This window comes from Mastigoproctus giganteus, chromosome 11 (genome assembly GCF_048544385.1).
Source record: "Mastigoproctus giganteus isolate SK-2022 chromosome 11, ASM4854438v1, whole genome shotgun sequence".
NCBI classification, from domain to species: domain Eukaryota; kingdom Metazoa; phylum Arthropoda; class Arachnida; order Uropygi; family Thelyphonidae; genus Mastigoproctus; species Mastigoproctus giganteus.
In genome coordinates, this window is record NC_143585.1 from 158,509,334 (window position 1) to 158,529,740 (window position 20,407).

At 38.8% G+C, this 20,407-nt stretch overlaps 1 protein-coding gene across 3 annotated transcripts in view; it reads right to left on the bottom strand.

Annotated features, from left to right (window-relative positions):
- The window catches only part of nac (GDP-fucose transporter nac), a 204,007-nt gene extending 183,795 nt beyond the window's left edge, over window positions 1–20,212 (bottom strand). For all 3 annotated transcript variants that reach the window (XM_090385575.1, XM_090385577.1, XM_090385578.1), the window contains exon 1: window positions 20,102–20,212. In XM_090385575.1, coding sequence (XP_090241701.1) covers window positions 20,102–20,172 — 71 coding nt within the window. In that variant the 5' untranslated portion in view covers window positions 20,173–20,212. The remainder of the gene's footprint in view (window positions 1–20,101) is intronic.
- Window positions 20,213–20,407: the final 195 nt, after the last annotated feature.

A 20,407-nucleotide genomic window follows, 5' to 3' on the forward strand; every position in this document is an offset into this window, starting at 1 on the left:
AATTACTTGTGTCAGCCTTTGATCCTCCTTTGTGGATTGGGGTCACATTTGCACATCTCTAGTCCATAAGTACCTCCCCTGAGTCCGAAGAAGCTCTCATAATTATGGCTAAGGGTTTGCTTACTTCCTTTGCTGCCTCATTTAATATAACTGGATTGATCCCGTCCACCCTGTGTGCCTTTTTTTATGTTTATCATCAACAATTTCTCCTGCACTTTCCTCTCAGTTATTACAAAATCATCCAGCTCACTGCCAGAGTTTAACTCACCTCTGGCATTCACCTCCCTAAATAACACCTCATGGGTGAATGTAGATGCAAAATACTCATTTAGTTTGTTAGGCACCAGAGCAGGATCATCAACAGTTGAACCATCAATATCCAGTGCACAAATCTGATTCAATTCATCCCTTTCCTTCTAGAGTTTACATAGGTAAAGAACTCTGTTGTTTTTCTTTGCATCTTTTGCCAACGATTTCTCATAATCTGCCTTTGCCTGCCTAATCTCCTTTGTAACTTGGTTACAGACCAGCTTATATCTATCATAAGCTTCCATGTCACACATTAATTTATGTATGTCATGCATTTTACTTCTCTGCCACATGTCTCATTAGTTCATCTGACATCCATTTAGGCCTAAACCTTGAACAATATTTCTTAGTTGGTATGTAAAGCCTAGTAGCTTTCAAGATAAATTCTTTGAATGCTTCCCATTTTGAATTTGCTGTTGGTAACATCATCAGTTGGTACCACCGTATAGAATTTAAATACTGTCTCAGACCACCGTAGTCACCTTTATGAAAGCAAAAACCCTTCCCTTTACCCCTGGTGGTAGTTACCTCTTTGAGTAAATTCCACTTCAGCATACTGTGATCACTACTGCCACCTAGTAGTTCCTTTATCTGCAGATTCTTAATGCATGAAAAATCACTACTGATAATCAGATCAAGAGTATTACTCCCTCTAGTTGCCTCCCGAATATGCTGATGTAGAAAACAATCATCCAATAAATCCACAAAAGCCTTGCTAGTGTGTGAGTGACCAACCCACAAATTCCAGTCAATATCTAGGAAATTAAAATACCCCATTATAAGACTCTCTGATTTACTGGCCCACTATTTCCCTGTACAGTTCCTTATTATACTCATCAGAGTCATCATCATCAGCCATTTTCAATCCACTGCAGGATGAAGCCCTCTCCAGCAACTTTCCAGTTCCTTCTGTTTTGAGCACTGGCCATCCATTTACTACCCAAAAACACGTGAATTTCATCTATCCATCTCCGCCTTTGTCTTCCAGGTTTTCTTCTAGCTCCTCTTGGGTACCATTCTGTTATTTTCTTAGTTCATCTGTCATCATGTCTTTGAGCTATGTGTCCTGCCCAAGACCGTTTTATTTCTTTAGTTTTGATAAGAATGTCCTTTACTTGAGTTTGCTGCCTAATCCATGTGCTCCTCTTCTTATCTAACAGTCTGATTCCCAATATAATTCGTTTCATTCTTCACTGTGTAGTTCTCAGCTTCTCTTCCATTCTTTTCGTGAGTGCCCAAGTTTCACTTCCATAAGTCATGGTGGGGAGTATACATTGGTTCATTATTTTACTTTTCAGACAAACTGGGTTATTGCTCTTCAGTATGTGACTATATTTCCTGAATGCGATCCATCCAAAATTTATTCTTCTCTTGACTTCCAGCCATTTATCATTATTACAGCTAATAACTTGTCCCAGATAAGTATATGACTCCACCTTATCAATTACTACTCCTTCAATCATTATTTCCCTTTCTGTGGCATACTTGTTCATCATTACTTTTGTTTTAGCCATATTCATAACTGATTAAGATTTTCCTCTAATTCTTTGGGATCGTGGCTTATGACCACAATGTCATCTGCAAATTGTAAATGGTTTAGGTACTCTCCTTTGACATTGACTCCTTTCTGCGACCAGTCTAATCTTCTGAAAGCTTCCTCAGGGCAGCAGTTTGTTTGTTTGTTATTTCGTTTTTAGGAGCATTAGCAACTAAGGCCATATTGCTCCGGGAATATGCGGTGGTCATTCCCTGACCTTTCCGCATCCTCCGTATTTGGTGGTGACGGGCTCGAACCCCGGTCTAATCAAGAAGCGTGTGTTACGCACTGCTGCTCCTTCCCACCTGGCTACGGAGGCGCCTCAAGGGCAGCAGTAAACAGCTTCGGAGATATTGTATCTCCTTGTCGAACTCCTTTCTAGATTTTAAATTTCCTACTGTCTTTGTCTAGTCTAATAAAGGAGGTAGCACTCTCATATATTTTCTTCAAAATCATAATATATGGGGTATCTATGCTTTGTCTTTCCAATGCCCGAAACATTGCCTTATGCTGTATGGAGTCAAATGCCTTTTCATAATCCACAAATGCCAGGCATAATGGTGTTTTATATTCATTTGCTTTCTCCATTAGCTGTGATATTACGTGAAGGTGATCCATAGTTGAGAATTCTGTCCAAAAGCCAGCTTATTCTTTTGGTTGATTCTCATCAAGTATTCTTTCTAATCTGTTAGTAATGACCCTTGTGAACAACTTGTAGATATGGGATAACAAGCTAATTGGTCTATAATTTCCAATTTCTGATTTATCTCCTTTCTTATGCAGCAAAACTATGATTGCATTATTCCACTGCTTAGGCATCACACCTTTTCTAATGCACTTTGTGAAGAGCCTTGCCAGTTTTTGTGTTATGTCTCTTCCTCCCAATTTTAACAACTCTACAGTAACTTCATCTTCCCCCGGGGCTTTCTGATTCTTCATTTTCTTCAATGCATGTTCTACCTCATCAGGAAGAATATCGGGTATGTCGTATGTGTTGCTACTTTGCAATCCATCTTCCCCACTGCTGGCATCATTCCCTCGCTCCTTGTATAATTCTCTATAGTAGTCTTCTGCTATTTGAATTATGCCTTCTCTGCTATTTATAAGTACACCATCGCTATTCTTCAGTTTCAGTATCATTTGTCTTTCTGTATTACTGCTCATGGCTGCTGATTTAAATCCTTTGTTTTCCCTTAATGCTTGTTCTTCAGAGTCATTGGGCCTATAACACAGTCCTACTCTCAGTTTTGATCTCCCAATGCTTATGTCACACCAAACTGACTCAACATTGCACTGTCCAGTTATGTCGATTGGCTTCACTTCCATGGATTTTATGTGTTTCTTAACTAATAGTATAACCCCTCTTCCCTTCCTATCTTGTCTATCCTTCCTATACACATTGTACTCCCCAAATTCCAGTTCTGCATTCCATATATCTGTGTGACACCACGTTTATGATATCCGAACAATATCTGCCTTTGATGTTCTGAGCAATACCTCAAATTCATCAAATTTATTTACCAAATTCCTAGCATTGGTGTACGTGCAAGTATACACGCACCTGTTCCTATTCTTAGCTACCCTAACACAACCCATGTGTTTACTTGTACTACAATGACTCCCAGCACTCTCGGAAATATGCTGCATCTTGTTTTCCAAGCTGCTGCTCATTGAAATAGAAGCAGTGCAAGAATCACTTTCACCTCTGCCAGTGGCTACTGTTAATCTATTACTCCTTGTATCCCCCAAAGCTAACAGTTTTCCGACACACCTAACACTGCCTCGATAGCATCAGCAAATATTCTTGCACCCTTTCTATTTAAGTGTATCCCATCCCTGTAGAAGGAGTCTCTCCTGTTAACAAGTACAGACCAGGCTAAAAAAAATTCTACCCCTTGAGCCTTGTACAATCTTTCCAGAGCCGAATTGATCGACAAGGTTCTCATCATATACTCCCTCCTATCGTGTCTGGGCAGAACTGCAGACACTTTCAAATTCAACCCTAATTCACGGCTTTTTTTCAACAGTGACCTGTACTTGTTAAGTAATTCTGCCGGTCTCCTACTCTTAATATCATTAGTGCCAACGTGTACAACAATATCACCCTTTGTGCCCTTAAAAGGTGATATCTGCTCTACAACGTCATCAACCTTTGCCCCTGGCAGACATACCCTGGTCCTGTTCCACCTATCCTTTTTACAAAGGATGTTCCCCGTTTCCCTGACAACAGAGTCACCAACAACTACTAGTTCCTGTGGGACCAGTGCATTCTGCCTTGGGGGTTGCCACTGTGTTGCATGATGATCAAGTGCAAGTTCTGCCATTGATGTGGGCAGCTGAGAGCTTGATGGGCCCCTCAATTTAGATCCTTCAAGGGTGTTGTTGTGATATAAGCACTGGGAAAACAAAATTAATGGTAGGAGTGTGTTATATGCCTAATGATTCTGATGAGTACAACGACCAACTATACAGAGAAATGGACTGGGCCAGTAAATCAGAATGGCTTATAATGAGGAATTTTAACTGAAACTTGTGGATTGGTCACTCACACACTAACAAAAATTTTGTGGATTTATTGGATGAATGTTTTCTACAGCAGCGTGTTCAAGAGGCAATCAGAGAATGTACTCAGAATGAGGATATTACCGAGTCAGCCAAGATTTTTGCAGCTCCAATGAACATTAAATTTTTATACATATTTAGTCATTTTATTAACTTAACTGTTATACTAAATTATTTTCTATAAGTGGCCTTATAGTCCTAGTCAAGCTCGGTTTATTTGAACTCAGATAGCAATTTTGAAAGTTAATACGTAGCTTCTGTAGATCTTACCATTCGTAACTTACCACCATTGTTATAAGATATATGGAGCAGTGTAACGAAAATCGTGAACTTAATAGCATAAGGTTTAACTTAAAACTAAATAGCAAAATACGTAGCGCTGTATTAGATATCTGTTAGATTAGTATAGTATTATTAATCAGTATATCAATTAATCAGTAAAATTTATTAATCTTATTAAATTTCATTATTAATTAAATTATACTTAAATGGAATCATGACCCAGACTAGAGCAGCAAAGCAGTGAGCACAAAGTAGCAGTTATTGTTGGTGGCTAATGTCAGAGAGACAGGGAAATATATTATGCAAAAAGGATAGGTGGAACAGAACCAGGGTATGTCTGCCGGTGGCGAAAGTTGATGACATAGGGTAGATATCATCTTTTAAGGACAAAAAAGGTGATACTGTTGTACACACTGGCACTAATGACCTTAAGAGTAAGAGATCTGCAGATTTACTCAACAAGTACAGTCAATGTTGAAAAAAAATTCACGAGTTAGGGTTCAATGTGAAAGTGCCTGCAATTCTGCCCAGACACGATAGGAGGGAGCATATGATGAGAGCCTTGTCGATCAATTCGACCCTGGACAGATTGTGCAAGGCTCAATGGGTAGAATTTTTTTCAGCCTGGTGTGTACTTGTTAACAGTAGAGACTGCTTCTACAGGGATGAGATACACTTAAATAGAAAGTGTGCAAGAATAGTTGCTGTTGCTATCGAGGCAGTGTTAGGTGGGTCGGAAAACTGCTAACTTGGGGAGATTCACAGACTAAAAGATTAACAGTAGCCACAGGCAGAGGTGAAAGTGATTCTTGCACTGCTTCGATTGTAATGAGCAGCAACCTAGATAGCAAGTTGCTGGGGATTTCAAGAGCTCCCGGGAGTCATCATGGATCAAATAAATACATGGGCTGTGTTAGGGTAACTAATAATAAGAACAAGTGCATGTATACTTGCAGGTATTCCAATGCTAGAAGTATAGTAAATAAGTTTGATGATTGTTATTGTTTGTTTTGTTATTTGGAGCATTAACAACTAAGGCCATATTGCTCTGGGATATGCAGTGGTCATTCCCTGACCTTTCCGCATCCTTCATATTTGGTGGTGATGGGCTCGAGCCCCAGTCTAATCAAGAAATGTGTACTACGCACTGCTGCTCCTTCCCACCTGGCTACAGAGGCACCTTAAGTTTGATGAATTTGAAGTGCAGATCAAGACATCAAAGGCAGATATTATTGAGATATCAGAGATATGGTGTCACACAGATATAAGCATAGCAGAATTGGAATTTGGGAAGTACAATGTGCACAGAAAGGGAGGAGGAGTTATGTTGTTAGTTAAGAGACACAAAACATAAGGAAGTGCATCCAGTTGGCATGGGTACACAGTGCAATGTTGCGTCTGTTTGGTGTGACAAACACTGGGAAAGGGAAAATGAGAGTAGCAGTGTGTTATAGGCCTAATCACTCCGATGAGTACAATGAACAGTTGTGTAGAGAAATAGTGGGCCAGTAAATCAGAATGTCTTGTAATAGGGGATTTTAACTTTCCAGATATTGACTGGAACTTGTGGATTGGTCACTAGAACTCTAGCAAGATTTTGTGGAGTTATTGGAGGATTGTTTTTTACAGACACATGTTCGAGGAGCAACGAGAGGGAGTAATACTCTTGATCTGATTATCAGCAGTAATTATTCGTGCATTATGAATTTGCAGATAAAGGAACCACTAGGCGACAGTGATCACAGTATACTGATGTGGGATTTACTTAGAGATTTAGCTACCATCAACAGTAAAGGTAAGGAATTTTTGCTTCCGTAAAGGTAATTACAGTGGTCTCAGACAGTTTTTAAATTTTATACAGTGTGATCAACTGATGTTGTTACCAACCAACATGGAATTCTAAATGGGAAGTCGTCTGGGACTTAATTTTCGAAGCTACTAGACTTTTGATACCAAACTAGGCAATACTGTTCAAGGTTCAGGCTTAAAAGAATGTCAGATGAATTAATAAGACTCGTGGAAGGGAAGAAAAATGCACAGGATGCATATAAATTATCGGACGACACAGTAGCCTATGGCAGATATAAGCTAGTCTGTTATCAAATCACAAAGAGGGGTAAGCAGATTATAAAAAATATTTTGCAAAGAATGCAAAGACTTCTTCACTTATGTAAACTCTAGAAGGAAGGGAATGAATCAGATTGATCCACTTAACATAGATGGTTCTACTATTGATGAACCTGCTGAAGTAGCTGATAAACTGAATGAGTATTTTGCACCTACATTCACATATGAGGACTTATTCAAGGAGGTGAATGCCAGAAGTTGATCAAACTATAACAGGGAGCTAAGTGATTTTGTAATAACTGAGAGCAAAATGGAGGAGAAATTGTTGAAGTTAAACATAAAAAAAAGTACTAGGTTGGATGGAATCTATCCAGTTATATTGAAGGAGGCAGCAAGGGAGATTAGCAAACCCTTAGCCATAATAATGAGAGCATTCTTAGATTCATGGGAGGTCCCCATGAACTGGAGATCTGCAAATATATCCTCAATTCACAAAGGGGGTTCAAATGGTGATAAATAATTATAGGCCTGTTAGTTTAACTTCTGTCCCGAGGAAAATAATGGAGTCACACTGGTTAAAAAGGTGATAGAGGTTCACCTAGAGAAGGCTGCAGTAACAGTTCAAACACAGCATGGGTTTGTTAAGGGGAAGTCTTGTCTGACCAATTTGATTGGATACTATGATGAGGTCACAAAGGAACTGGATGCAAAATATAATTTTCATATCATATACTTGGATTTCAGGAAAGCTTTTGATACATGGAAAACTGCTGTACAAATTGGAGTGGTATGGCATTAAGGGCAAGTTGCTGCAATGGATAAAGGCATGGTTGAGTGGGAGAAGGCAGAGATTGGTAATAAATGGACACTGCTCTACATGGACTAATGTGTATTATTATTATTATTATTAGCCATATGGTACAAGGAAGCCTGAGGCTTATGCTGCACCAGCCAAAAAAAAAAAATTCCCAAGTTACCCCCCTGTGTATGTGTGTGTGTGTGTGTGTGTGAGAGAGAGAGAGAGAGAGAGAGAGAGAAGTAGAAAGGCATCACCAAGAAGAGAAGAATGATGATATAGAGCTCAGGACCCTAGGTTTGCCAAGCCCATACTCACCAGATGTGAGCCCCCGTGGTGTCCCCCAGGGTTCGGTGCTGGGCACATTGTTATTTTGTATATTTGTCAATGATATAGAAGTTAGTATATCAGGCTTAATGTCCAAGTTTGCAGATGATACAAAGGTTTGTGAGGGTCGTTAATGACACTAAAGACAGTATGCTACTGCAACAGGATCTATAAAAGTTAGGCAGATGGGCTGAGAAGTGACAACTGAAGTTTAACATTGACAAATGCAAAGTACTGCATATGGGTAGCAGTAACCCAGTAACTCTAGTTTATATCTTTCAATGTAAAATCCTTAATTCCTCATTTTGAGGAAGGAATCCTTAATTCCTTCCTCACAGGCACCAAAGAATCAGCATTATTCTTTGGTGCCTGTGACCATTTAATTAATATAAAAAGTAGCCTGCCACCATGAAAAGGCCGGCAACCGCTGCTCTAGATCAGCATTTCCCAAACTTTTTTCATCTGACACATTTCATCTGACAATATATATATATATATATATATATATATATATATATATATATATTTTTTTTTTTTATATGAACCCCAAACACGAGAGGCATTAGAACCTATAGTACTTAGTACCGTGCTTGGGTTGGAGGTTGAGAAGATGAAAGAAGATATTTGTTGACATTGGACTTGAACTTCTGTAGATTGTAATTTTCAAGAAATACGTATGAAGGAAAGTTGTTCCAGAAAACGGCAGTTGAATGAATAAATGAGGAAGATGAAAAGTTGGTTCCGTGGATTTGAAGTTGGACAGTAAATGGATGTTGGCTGGTGGCGGCACATGTTCGGACTGTTTTGAAAGAGAGAGCAGGAATTATAGAAGCCAATTCAGAAGAACAGTGCCCATGGAAGTATCTGTAGAAGAGGCATGCAGCAGAAACAGTGCGTCTATGAGAAAGCGAGTGGAGAGACTCTGTTAGAGATGAATCATTAATTAACCTAATTGCCCTCTTCTGAATGGAATCAAGAAGCCTGGGAGAGGTTTTGGGGGCACCACCCCAGATGTGGGAACAATATTCCATGGCAGGGCGGATTTGCGATTTATACAAAGTGAGCAGCTGTTTGGAAGAAAAGTAACGCTGAGAGCGAAAGAGAAAACCAAGTTTTTTAGATGTAGAGGAAGCAATATTTGTAATGTGCTTGTGCCAAGAGAGATTAGAAGTCAGGGTAATCCCCAAATGAGATATATCATTTTGCCTAGAAATCGGAGTGTCACTAAAGATAAGCATAGGAGCAGAAGAATCCTTTTTGCGAGATATAAGACAAGACTGAGTTTTAGAAGGGTTGAAATCAACTAAGTTGTCTTTGCCCCACTGGAGAATTACCTGAAGATTGGCATTTAAGGAATTGGTAGCAGATTTTCGAGAAGTTGAAGCTGATTGAGCAGGACAAGGTTTCTCAAAATGTAAAGTTGAATGCAATGTGCTATCATCGGCAAAACTATGGATAGGATTTCCAGTCAATGGAAGGTCATTGATATACAAGAGGAAAAGAGTGGGGGAAAGAACTGAACCTTGGAGGACACCAGCATTAGTGGAGAAGTTAGAAGACAGAGAGCCATCTACCATCACCCTCAGTGAGCGATCAGAGAGAAAACTGGATAACCAATTACTAAAAGCAGTTGGCAAACCATAAGATGGAAGCTTGTTTAGAAGACCTTTACGCCAAACACGATCAAAAGCCTTTGAGATGTCAAGAGCAACTACTTGGGTTTCACCGAACCTTTCCATTGAATTAGTCCATAAATGGGTAACATAAGCCAGAATATCACCAGTGGATCGACATTGCCGGAATCCATAATGGCGATCGTTGATCAGATGGAAGGTTTCTAGTTAAAGAGTTGGCGGTTAATTTATTTCTCCGTTACTTTAGAAAGAGTAGAAGTAATTGCAATGGGACGATAATTGGATGGGAGGGATTTGTCACCCTTTTTAAGAACTGGCTGGATATGAGCAAATTTCCAAGCAGAAGGAAAAACACCTTCGGATTAAGAAAGTGAAAAAAGGCGGCAAAGATTAGGAGTAAGTTCAGGAGCACAGGTTTTGAGAACAAGTGGAGAAATACCATCAGGACCTGTAGCTTTCTTAGCATCAAAATTCATCAAAATCCTTCTGATATCCTTTTGACGGAAGACCACAGGAGGCATTGAATGGAGCGTGTTAGGAATGGTGGGAGTTGTTTTACCAAGATCATTAATACATGAGCTGGAAGAAAAATGGGATGCTTGCAGGTCAGCTTTATGCTTGGCTGAAGTGACAACAGAACCATCTTGTTTGGACAGAGGGGGGAGCAGAGATGGGCAAAAGTTGCGACCAATAGCTTTGGCAAGAGACCACAATGCTCGGCTACCATTAGGGCAAGAAGCAAGTTTTCTACTCTTAGCCTGTTCAAACTCTAGTTTGGACTGATTAATAACTGCTTTACAATTGTTGCGAGCTTTGGTGTAGGCAGAAAATGAAACTGAAGAATTAGAAACAAGCCAATTACGATATGCAACATTCTTCTCTTGGACAGCCTTAGCACATTTATTGGAAAACCAAGGTTTAGATAAAGGACGAGATTTTAAAGTGGAGTGTGGGATAAAGGATTCCAATCTTGCAAGAATAATTTCACTGACACGATCTGAGCAAACGTTGACATCAGAAGTTTTGAACAGTAATCCGACCAAGGAAAAGAAGACTCGCAGGTCATGCCATTTTGCATTCTTGTAATGCCAAACAACACGAGGTTGGGAATAGCCACGAGATAAAGGTTCCATTGGAGAAGAGACAATCACCTAGTTGTGATCTGAAGTACCTAAAGGACCTCTCACTTTGACCGTGTACTTAGAAGGGTTGTTTGTTTGTGAGAAAAAGATCAAGCGTATTGGCTGTATGATTAGGATTGTCCAGTATTCTTGTAGGTAAATGAACAATCTGTGCTAGGTCATTAGTAACTGCAAAAGCCTCAGCATCTCGACCTGCTGGGTCGGTGTAACTAGAAAACTGAAGCCAGCTGGAGTTGTGAACATTAAAATCACCAAGGAAAATTACCTCATTGTTAGGAAAGTTGGACTGGAGAAAGTCAAGTTGCAAAGAGAGGAAGTCAAAGAGCTCCAAGTGATTAGTGGAGTTGGGAGAACGGTAGAGACAACAGATGAATTTGACACAATGAGGTAGAGAGATTTTAAGCCAGAGAAGATCAAAGAGAGGAGATTCCAAATTGCCAAGTCTCTGACAGGGAATAACAGAACGGACATATGCACAAGTACCACCATTGAGGCGAAAGGAATCATACAGCGAATAATTTGGACATCTGAGATGAGCAGTAGTTGAATCAACCAATAACTGAGATTCTGTCAGAAAAAGTACATGGGGTTTGGAAGACTGCAATTGGAAATGGACATCGTTGAGATTAGAATTGAGACCACGTATATTTGTGAAATGAATTAGGAAGTCCTTGCGAGGTTAGATCTTTTCACAGATAAGCTTGCTCTATTAGTTTGACAATTCATGGTGTATTCGATAGTAAGAAAAAGTGGGTGGGACATGCTGTATGAAGTAATGAAATTTTTGGATGGGGCATGCATGTGGTAAGAATATACCCAGATCCGTGACATAACGTGGCCTCGACAATGCTCCCTGCATACATACTACTCGGACTCCCTCCAATCACTATCTGGCAGAGTAGAGGTAGCAAGATTATACACTAGCTGATCTGGAAGCCTCCTAGAGAGTTACCAATAGGTTTGGTCGGGCGTACTAACTAGCGGCCGGCCTGCGAACACCGTTTTAGAGCTGTACCCTCGAAATGTAAGGAATATTGGATCTCACCACGACTTTCATCATAACCTCAAAAGTCATCAATCATACTGCATGATGGAAGAGATAGGGAAGGGTTGGCCAGAACTTAGCTCTAGAGACTAAACATGGGTTCCACCACTTCAAGCCTCCAATAAGCAAAGTGGTGGTATTTCACCAGTTGATGAGAGTCATCTACCACCTAGTAATGCCTGGTAACATAGAGGGATGGCGTTCCTCCATGTGGTGTGGGCACCACACCTCGACCCCTGCTTACATTGGTTCACACCTGGGTGGTCACCCACCACGTACTTGTGCATGGAGGTTATACCCAGGATTACTAACGGTCCCACCATCGTGAAGTTGCAAGCAGAGGATTTGGCTGTCATAGACCGTCCGGACTTCGCCGAAATTGGGTCCACTTGACTTGAGTGTCACCCGAATATCAGTTCCATCAGCGTTTTAGACTTCCGGGTAGCAAGTACAGCTTGTCTGGAATATCTGAGAGAATGTCTGTGACAAGCTGAAGGACCTTTTTAAGGAACACAAATTCAGCGGGAGCCAAAGAACTGTTTGCTAATATTTTATTACATACGATGCACTATGCATCAGGAGCATCTTTATTTCCAACACATGTAAAGCCGAATTTAAAATAACTGTCATCATACTTTCATTTTGGTCTTTTATTAGTTGGTTCCTGTTTTTTTTCACTTCGGATTTTACTAGAAGTATTAGAAGTACTTGCTTCTCGTTTTAAAGTTTTTTTTTTCAACCACAAATCCATGGTCATTTATTTTAATAATAATATTTCGAAATACTGATAATAAACAAAAAAAAAATAATAAATAAATAAAATACTCAAGGAAGTGAGTTTAGTTATGATATCGGTTCGTTTCCCCCTCGACCCGTGTACTCCAGGCTAAATTGTATGCAAATAGCATATCAGATCCCTACATTGCTACTTTTCATACATGTCATTTCCTCTATGCAAACACCAACCTAAATAAAGTGTTCCGCGGTCTATTTGATTATTAGTCTATGCCAGTATATTAATAACTGAAAAAACTAATGTTAAAAATTATAATGATAAAAAAGTGGTGTAGGCTACATACAAATATGCAAAATTTATTTATTTTATTTTGTTATTATTTTTTTTAATTATTAATTACGACTTTTCATAGATCACTTGTTCACATCTCACAGAACACTAGTGTTGTGCAGAACACAGTTTGGGAAATGCTGCTCTAGAGCATCCTCCATGTACAAGTTAAATAGCAATGGTGATAATGCATACGCCTGCCTAACTCCATTTCTTATCTTGGCTATTACTTCATTATTTTGAAATTCAATTTTTGTTGTTTGATTTTCATATAATTTTTTGATGGCTCGTCAATCTCTCCAATCAAACTGGGTTTTCTTCATGACTTTGAAAAAGCTTCTCCCAGAGAACAATGTCAAACGCTCTTTCTAGATCAATAAAAGCTGTGTGCGTGGTTTCGTTTATGATTATACTTCAATCTATAATTGTGTGTAGTGCTAAGATGGCTTCTCGTGTTCCTCTTCTACTTTGAAAACCAAACTGATCTTCACTCAAAAACTGTTCTGTTTTCAGTTTAATTCTGTGTTTTATTATGTTTAAAAGTATTTTGGACACGTGGCTAAGCAGACTTGGTTCAGTAGTTTTTACACTCTGTCGCATTTCCTTTTTTCGGTAATGTCACTGTCAGGCTTTGAAAAAAGTCATCCACATCTTTTCCTTCTTCATAGGCTGCTTTTATGATATTGAACATTTTTCCTCGTTTTGTCTTGTGCTTTTTTTTTTAGCAATTCAGCTGGAATTTTATCTGTCCCTACTGCTTTTCCATTGGGGATCTCATCTAGAGCTCTTCAATATTCTAATTCAAGTAAGTCTGCTCCCAAACAATCCTCTTTTACTTCATGTTCAGTCTCCAAGGCTTCCTTGCTTATTTGGTTCCCATCATAGAGGTCTTCCAGGTACTCTTTCCATTTTATTCCTATCTCATTTCTAATCAGTAGTTTTCCATCTTTATCTCTGATTGCTGTGCTTTTGGTTTTAGGGTCTCAAGTATATGTGCCAATTATCTTGCATGCTATGTCCATTCTTCTATTGATTAAATTATATGTGCCAATTATCTTGTATGCAATGTCCATTCTTCCATTGATTAAATTATCTTCAGCTTCCTTGCATATTTCATCCATCCACTTTTCCTTTGCCCTTTTGCATTCCTCAGCCACTTTATTTCTTAGTCATCTGTACTGTCCTTGTCCTTCAGCTATATTCTCCTTTCTGGCTTCGTTACTTTCTACAATAAGGTAGAAAATTTCTCACTTGTTAACCATGGCTTTCTTGGTTGTAGTCTCATGTGTCCAATTATTTTGTTTGCTGTATTTTCCAGAGTCTCTTTCACTAACTTCCATTCAATCTGGTCTTTTTATTTTCAAGTATTGCATCTGTTGCTTTCTTAAACTCCTCTTCCACTTAGTATTGTACATACCAGGTGAGGAAAAAAATTTCCCCAAACAGGGAAATTTTTTTCCCCGTTAAACATGACTGCCCCGAACTGTGGCAGTCATGTTTAACAAGTTTGAAAATAAATGGAAATTATATGTCGTAGCTCAAACTTCCTGCAATACATGATGGTAAAGAGACTAGCATTAGCAGTGGAATATGATGCAAGAAAGCAAGCTTATACAGCATCAGCCAAAAAAAAAAAAAAAAAAAAAAAACACCCAGTATTGCACATATTCATTCTGTCCAATAGTTTGTCTAGAACTTCCTTAAATTATTTAAGCTATCAGCTTCCACAACAACAGATAGAAGTTTGTTCCAGCAATCAATCATCAATGGGCTAAATGCAAACTTTAGCACAACTATTCTGCAACAATTCTTCCTCATTTTTAATTTATGCAATGCCATGTGTTGTCTGAGCAAGGCAAAGCATCCCATCAGCATTGAGCTTGCTCAATCCATTCAAAGCCTTATACACTTCAATCAGATCATTTCACAGCTACCTAGTCTCCAGATGCTGCAATTTGCAGAAACATAAGCCTTTCTTGAAAAGAGCATCCCTTTGTTCCTCTTCTCTGTACTCAATCCAGGAGCTCTACATCCTTCTTAAAATGAGGCCTCCAGACCTGTAGCCAGTACTCAAGTTGGGACCTAACCATTGCCTTATACAAGGGGATAATCACTCCTCTTTGAAGTTTTCTGAGCTGTGTAGCCTGTCTCCACTGCTCAGAAACTTAATATCTGACTGCACAACTAACCTAAGGTCTTTTTCATTCTCCACTATCCTGAGTATAATAATATCACACAGTTGATACGTTACTCTGGGGTTACTGCTACCCATATGCAGTACTCTGCATACGTCAACTGAAGTTTAAAATGTTAAACTTCAGTTGTCACTTCTCAGCCCATCTGCCCAACTTTTCTAGATCCCATTGTAGTAGCATAATGCCATAAATTTCATTAACAACGCTAACAACCTTTGAATTATCTGAAAATTGGATAATGAGCCTGATATACCTCCAACAATATCATTGATAAATATAGAAAAGAACAGCAATCCCAACATCAAATCCTGGAGACTCCACGAATAACATTAATCCACGAGGAGCAGTGTCCAATGACTACAACTCTGTCTTCTCCCACTCAACCAGTCCTTTATCCACAGCAGCAACTTGAACGTAATGCCACAGTGCTCCAATTTGTACAGCAGTCCTTTATGTTGACTAGTATTAAAAGCTTTCCTGAAATTCAAGTATATGACATCAAAATTATTTTTTGAATCCAGTTCCTTTGCGACCACATCGTAGTATCCAATCAAATTGGTCAGGTAAGATTTCCCCTTAACAAACCCATGTTGTGTCTGAACTATAACTGCAGTCTTGTCTAGATGATCCTGCACTGCTTCTTTAACCAGTGGTTCCCTTATTATCCTCGGAGCAGAAGTTACACTAACATGACTGTAATTACTAGTGTTGCCTTTTGATCCCCTTTGTGAATTGGGGATATAGTCGCACATCTCCAGTCCATGGGGACCTCCCTCTGAACCAAAGAATGCTCTCATAATTCTGGCTAAGGGTTTGCTTACTTCCTTTGCTGCCTCCCTTAACATAACTAGATATATTCATTCCACACGAGGCACCTTTCTTATGTTCAACATTCACAATTTCTCCTCCACTTTGCTCTCAGTTATTACGAAATCCTTTACCTCCCCACTTCCCTATAGAATTCCTTGTGTGTAAATGTAGATGCAAAATACTCATTCACTTTATCAGCTATGTGAGCAGGATCATGAACAATCAAACCATCGATATCAAGTGGACCTATCTAATTCATCTCCTTCCTTCTACAGTTTAGTTCACATAAATACAGAAGTCTTTCCTGTTTTTCTTTGCCTTCTTTGCCAAAGACTTCTTGTAATCTGCCTTCGTTTGCCTAACCTCCTTTGTGAATTTATTACAGACTAGCTTATATCTACCTCTTTGTCACCTGATAATTTATATGCATCCCATGCATTTTTCTTCTCTGCCATGAGTCTCATTAGTTCATCTGACATCCACTTAGGCCTAAACCTCAAAGTATTTCTTAGTTGAAAAGCCTAGTAGCTTCCAAGGTTAATTCCTTGAATATTTATCAATGATATTGATGAAGGTATATCAGACTTAGTGTCAAAGTTGGCAGGGTTGTTAATGACAGTGTGATACTGCAACAGGATCTAGAAAATTTGGGTAGATGAGCTGAGAAGTGGCAACTGAAGTTTAACATCAAACAGTATTTGAAAACAGTATTTGACAAATGCAAAGTACTGCATATGGGTAGAAGTAACCCCAGAGGAACGTACCAACTGTGTGGTACTACACTTAGGGTGGTAGAAAATGAAAGACCTGGGAGCGAATGTGAAGTCAGATATGAAGTTTTCTGAGCAATGCAGACAGGCTGCCAGAGCAGGACATGGAGTATTGTCAATGATATGCAGGAATTTTGCTAGCAGGGAAAAGGAGGCGATTATCCCTTTGTATTAGGCAATGGTCAGGCCACAACTTGAGTACTGCGTACAGGTCTGGAGGCCTCATTTTAGGAAGGATGTAGAGTTGCTTGAGTGTGTACAGAGAAGGGCAACAAGATTGGTGAGGGGAATGAAGGGGTCCTCTTACCAAGAAAGGCTTAAGTTCTGCAAACTGCAGCAGCTGGTGACTAGGCACCTGCAAGGTGATCTGATTGAGGTGTATAAGGCCTTGAATGGGTTGATCACATTGAATTCTGATGAGATTCTTCTACTTGCTCAGATTACAAACCTGAGGAGCATAAATTCAAATTGAGGAAAGACAGTTGTTTGTTATTTGGTTTTTAGGAGCATTAGCAACTAAGGCCATATTGCTCCGGGATATGCGGTGGTCATTCTCTGACCTTTCCGCATCCTCCGTATTTGGTGGTGACGGGCTCGAACCCCGGTCTAATCAAGGAGCATGTGCTACGCACTGGTGCTCCTTCCCACCTGGCTACGGAGGCGCCTAAAGACAGTTGTAGAATAGATGTGCAGCAATTTGCCTTTGGCCAGTGGTTGGTTAATTGCTACAAACTTCCAACTATCATTGTGGAAGTTGATAGCTTAAATAAATTCAAGGAAGAACTGGACAAACTTTTAGAGGGAATGGTTTTATGAAATTGATTTTTTTTTTTTTTTTTTGGCTGATGCTGTATAAGCTAGTACTACTACTACTACTTCCAATTTAGGATTTGTGTTCATAATATCAGTTGGTCCCACTATATAGAATTTATAAACTGTTTGAGAACAAATTTTACAAAAATAAAAAGACTTTCCTTTATCCTTGATGGTAGTTACATCTTTAAGTAAATCCCACATCCATACACTGTGATTACTTTCACTTAGTAGTTACTTTATCTGCAAATTCTTAATGCATGAATAATCACTGCTGATAATCAGATCAAGCGTATTGCTCCCTTGGGTTGCTTCTCAAATATGCTGCTGTAGAAAACAATCATCCAATAAATCAACAAAAGTCTTGCTAGTGAGTGAGGAAGCAAACTAGATATTCTAGTCAATATCTGGAAAGTTAAATTAGTATCGGTATTACCGTTAACAGTGGCAAATGATGCAAGAAATATACAGCATCAACAGAAACGTATAAATTGTTAAATATTGTTTAGGGCGAAGAAACATTAAGTTGTACCAGTGTACAAATGATACAAGCTCTTCAAAGATGGACTTGGGATGTTAATTTATTTCGAATGCATTTCAACTCAGGATCCTTGAATTTGACTTGCTAATAGCACCTAGCCTTCAGACTGACTAATGCAAGATACTGAGGAGGAAATCCACAATTACCAACAGCTGGTCTTGAATCCCACACACTCCACTCACACAGTCTTGCGCTCCTGCTAACATGCCTACCCTGGATGTTAATGATGACCCAAGAAGTGGGCATTATCTACCTCTCAAAAGTTTGAAAAATTGTGGCAAGAGGGCATTGTTTGTTCCTCAGAACGATGGCTGATGACTTGGATATGATTCATCAAATTCTGCATGAAGATTTAGAAAAAAAGCAAGCCGTCAAAAACTGTGCTACAAGTCTCATGGATGAGCAGAAGCAACGAAGAGTTCAAAGACTTTGTCCAGTCCTGTCAAGGTAATCCGAATTTATTCTTCTACTTTACTATATTTTCACTGGAGATGAGTGTTGGGCACTTTAGTACAACCCAGACACAAAGCTTCAGAACATGCAGTGGACTTCAAAATCATGACAAAGCCCAAAAAAGTTTCATTTACAGAAGTCCACGATCAAGACAATGCTGATCATATTTTTTAACAACCATGTTGCGATTCACATGAAAAGAAATTTGTAGTTGAAGGGAAAGGAGTCAGTAATATGCTCTACATACAGATGCTTCAAAGAATATTGAAGTGCATTTCTCAGGTGAGGCCAAAATTTAAAGACAAAGGTAGCTAGTTCTGCTGATTTTTATTGCACAGCAATGCCCCTGCCCATTCTGCACTTGTTCTGAAACATCTGACAAAACGTGGCATTGTACAAATCAACCATCCACCCTACTCACCTGATCTAGCACGAGCAGACTTCTTCCTCTTTATCGAAGTGAAAACTGCTTCTCAAAGAAAATAGATTTCAGGCTGTTGGGGACATAAAGAAACTATAACTGCTGAACACAACATTATCTCTTTGGCCACACTGATTCTTTTCAGAAACTTTTAAAATGGCATAATATGTGCATTCAATCGGGTTCTGATTACTTTGAATAAAAATAAAACCATTTTTGAGCTCCTTCAACTGTGTTCATTTTATTGCACCAATCTGGGAACATTATTACCACACCTCGTAAAATACTTTTCATTTTGTATACTGTCTGTTCACAAAGCACGGGACAAAGTAGGCTGGAAAATGTTGGATTCAAATTGAATGTGGAACCTGAAGAAAAAAATAATTTAGTCTATGTTTTTATTGTAGATTAAAGCTTTAACTTTCCAGTGATGTCAATGACTGACAGAACCTGTTACATAAAAATTGCTTGTAACTGTGAACATGTAATTGCTTGCAAGCAGATTCCCACCACCTACCCAACTCCACAGGGCAGTGTCTTAGTTTTGCCCAAAGAAAAATTCCTAGAGCTAACTTAACACACTGATGCATACTCACACTATCCCAGGATCACAGCCCTGTTACAAAATTTTAAATAAAACATTATACGTTATTAAATCACATAACTAAAGCTCCAGGGTACAGAAATATTTACAACTAATGTACAAGTAGTGCAGAAGCATCAGTTTGTATAGCCATAAAAAAGTAAAGTCTGCATAAAAACATATCATTATACAATATATCATAGTTAAAATCCCTTCAAAAATTGCCCTACTAATGCACATCAAACATGGTGCACTCCCCAGAAGGCAAATATACTACTATTATTTTCAGTTGAGGGCCAGCACCCACATAGCACAGTTACAGAGATTGCTTCCTCTTCATGAGTGGGTGGCACAAGGCAATGAGTGTGTTAGAGCTAACAACCCAACAATATACTTTTCTAGCAAAGCCTACTTATTTGGGGTGCACGAGTACACCCAAATTTAGCCAGCACGAGTGCTGGCTAAATGCAAATTTCCACACATCTATCCTACATCTGTCTTTCCTCAATTTCAATTTATGCCCTCTCAGGTGATTATTGTTGCGAAGCGATTCACAATGAGGTGTATAGTGAAACCTTTATTTAAGGACCGACTGGTTCATACGTTTCCATATGATTGATTCTAATGTACTACGGTTTCTTTTTTCTTATTAGAAGTATAATTTATTTGTGAAACTTCAGGAGTTAACAATAAAAAAATAAATTTAATAAAATAAAAGCAAGAGTAAAATTAGTCCACCGATACTCACCAATAAGAAACTACTGCAGATGTTATTTTTAGGTTAAGGTAAACCTTTGAATCTTTATTCGATAGTGGCATGTCTCCTATTTAAACACAGGAAAACGTTAAAATAAATTTGTAGTAAAATTAACAAATTCGGGAACGATTCTCATCTATGAAATTAAAAACAGTATGTCACACGTAGGATGTGACAATCACAAACGATACATTTACAACTGTACACGTTATCAAAAGAAAAATATTAGCATTAGTAGAGGCATATGATGCAAGAAAACAAGCTTATGCAGCATCACCAAAAAAAAAAAAAAAAAAA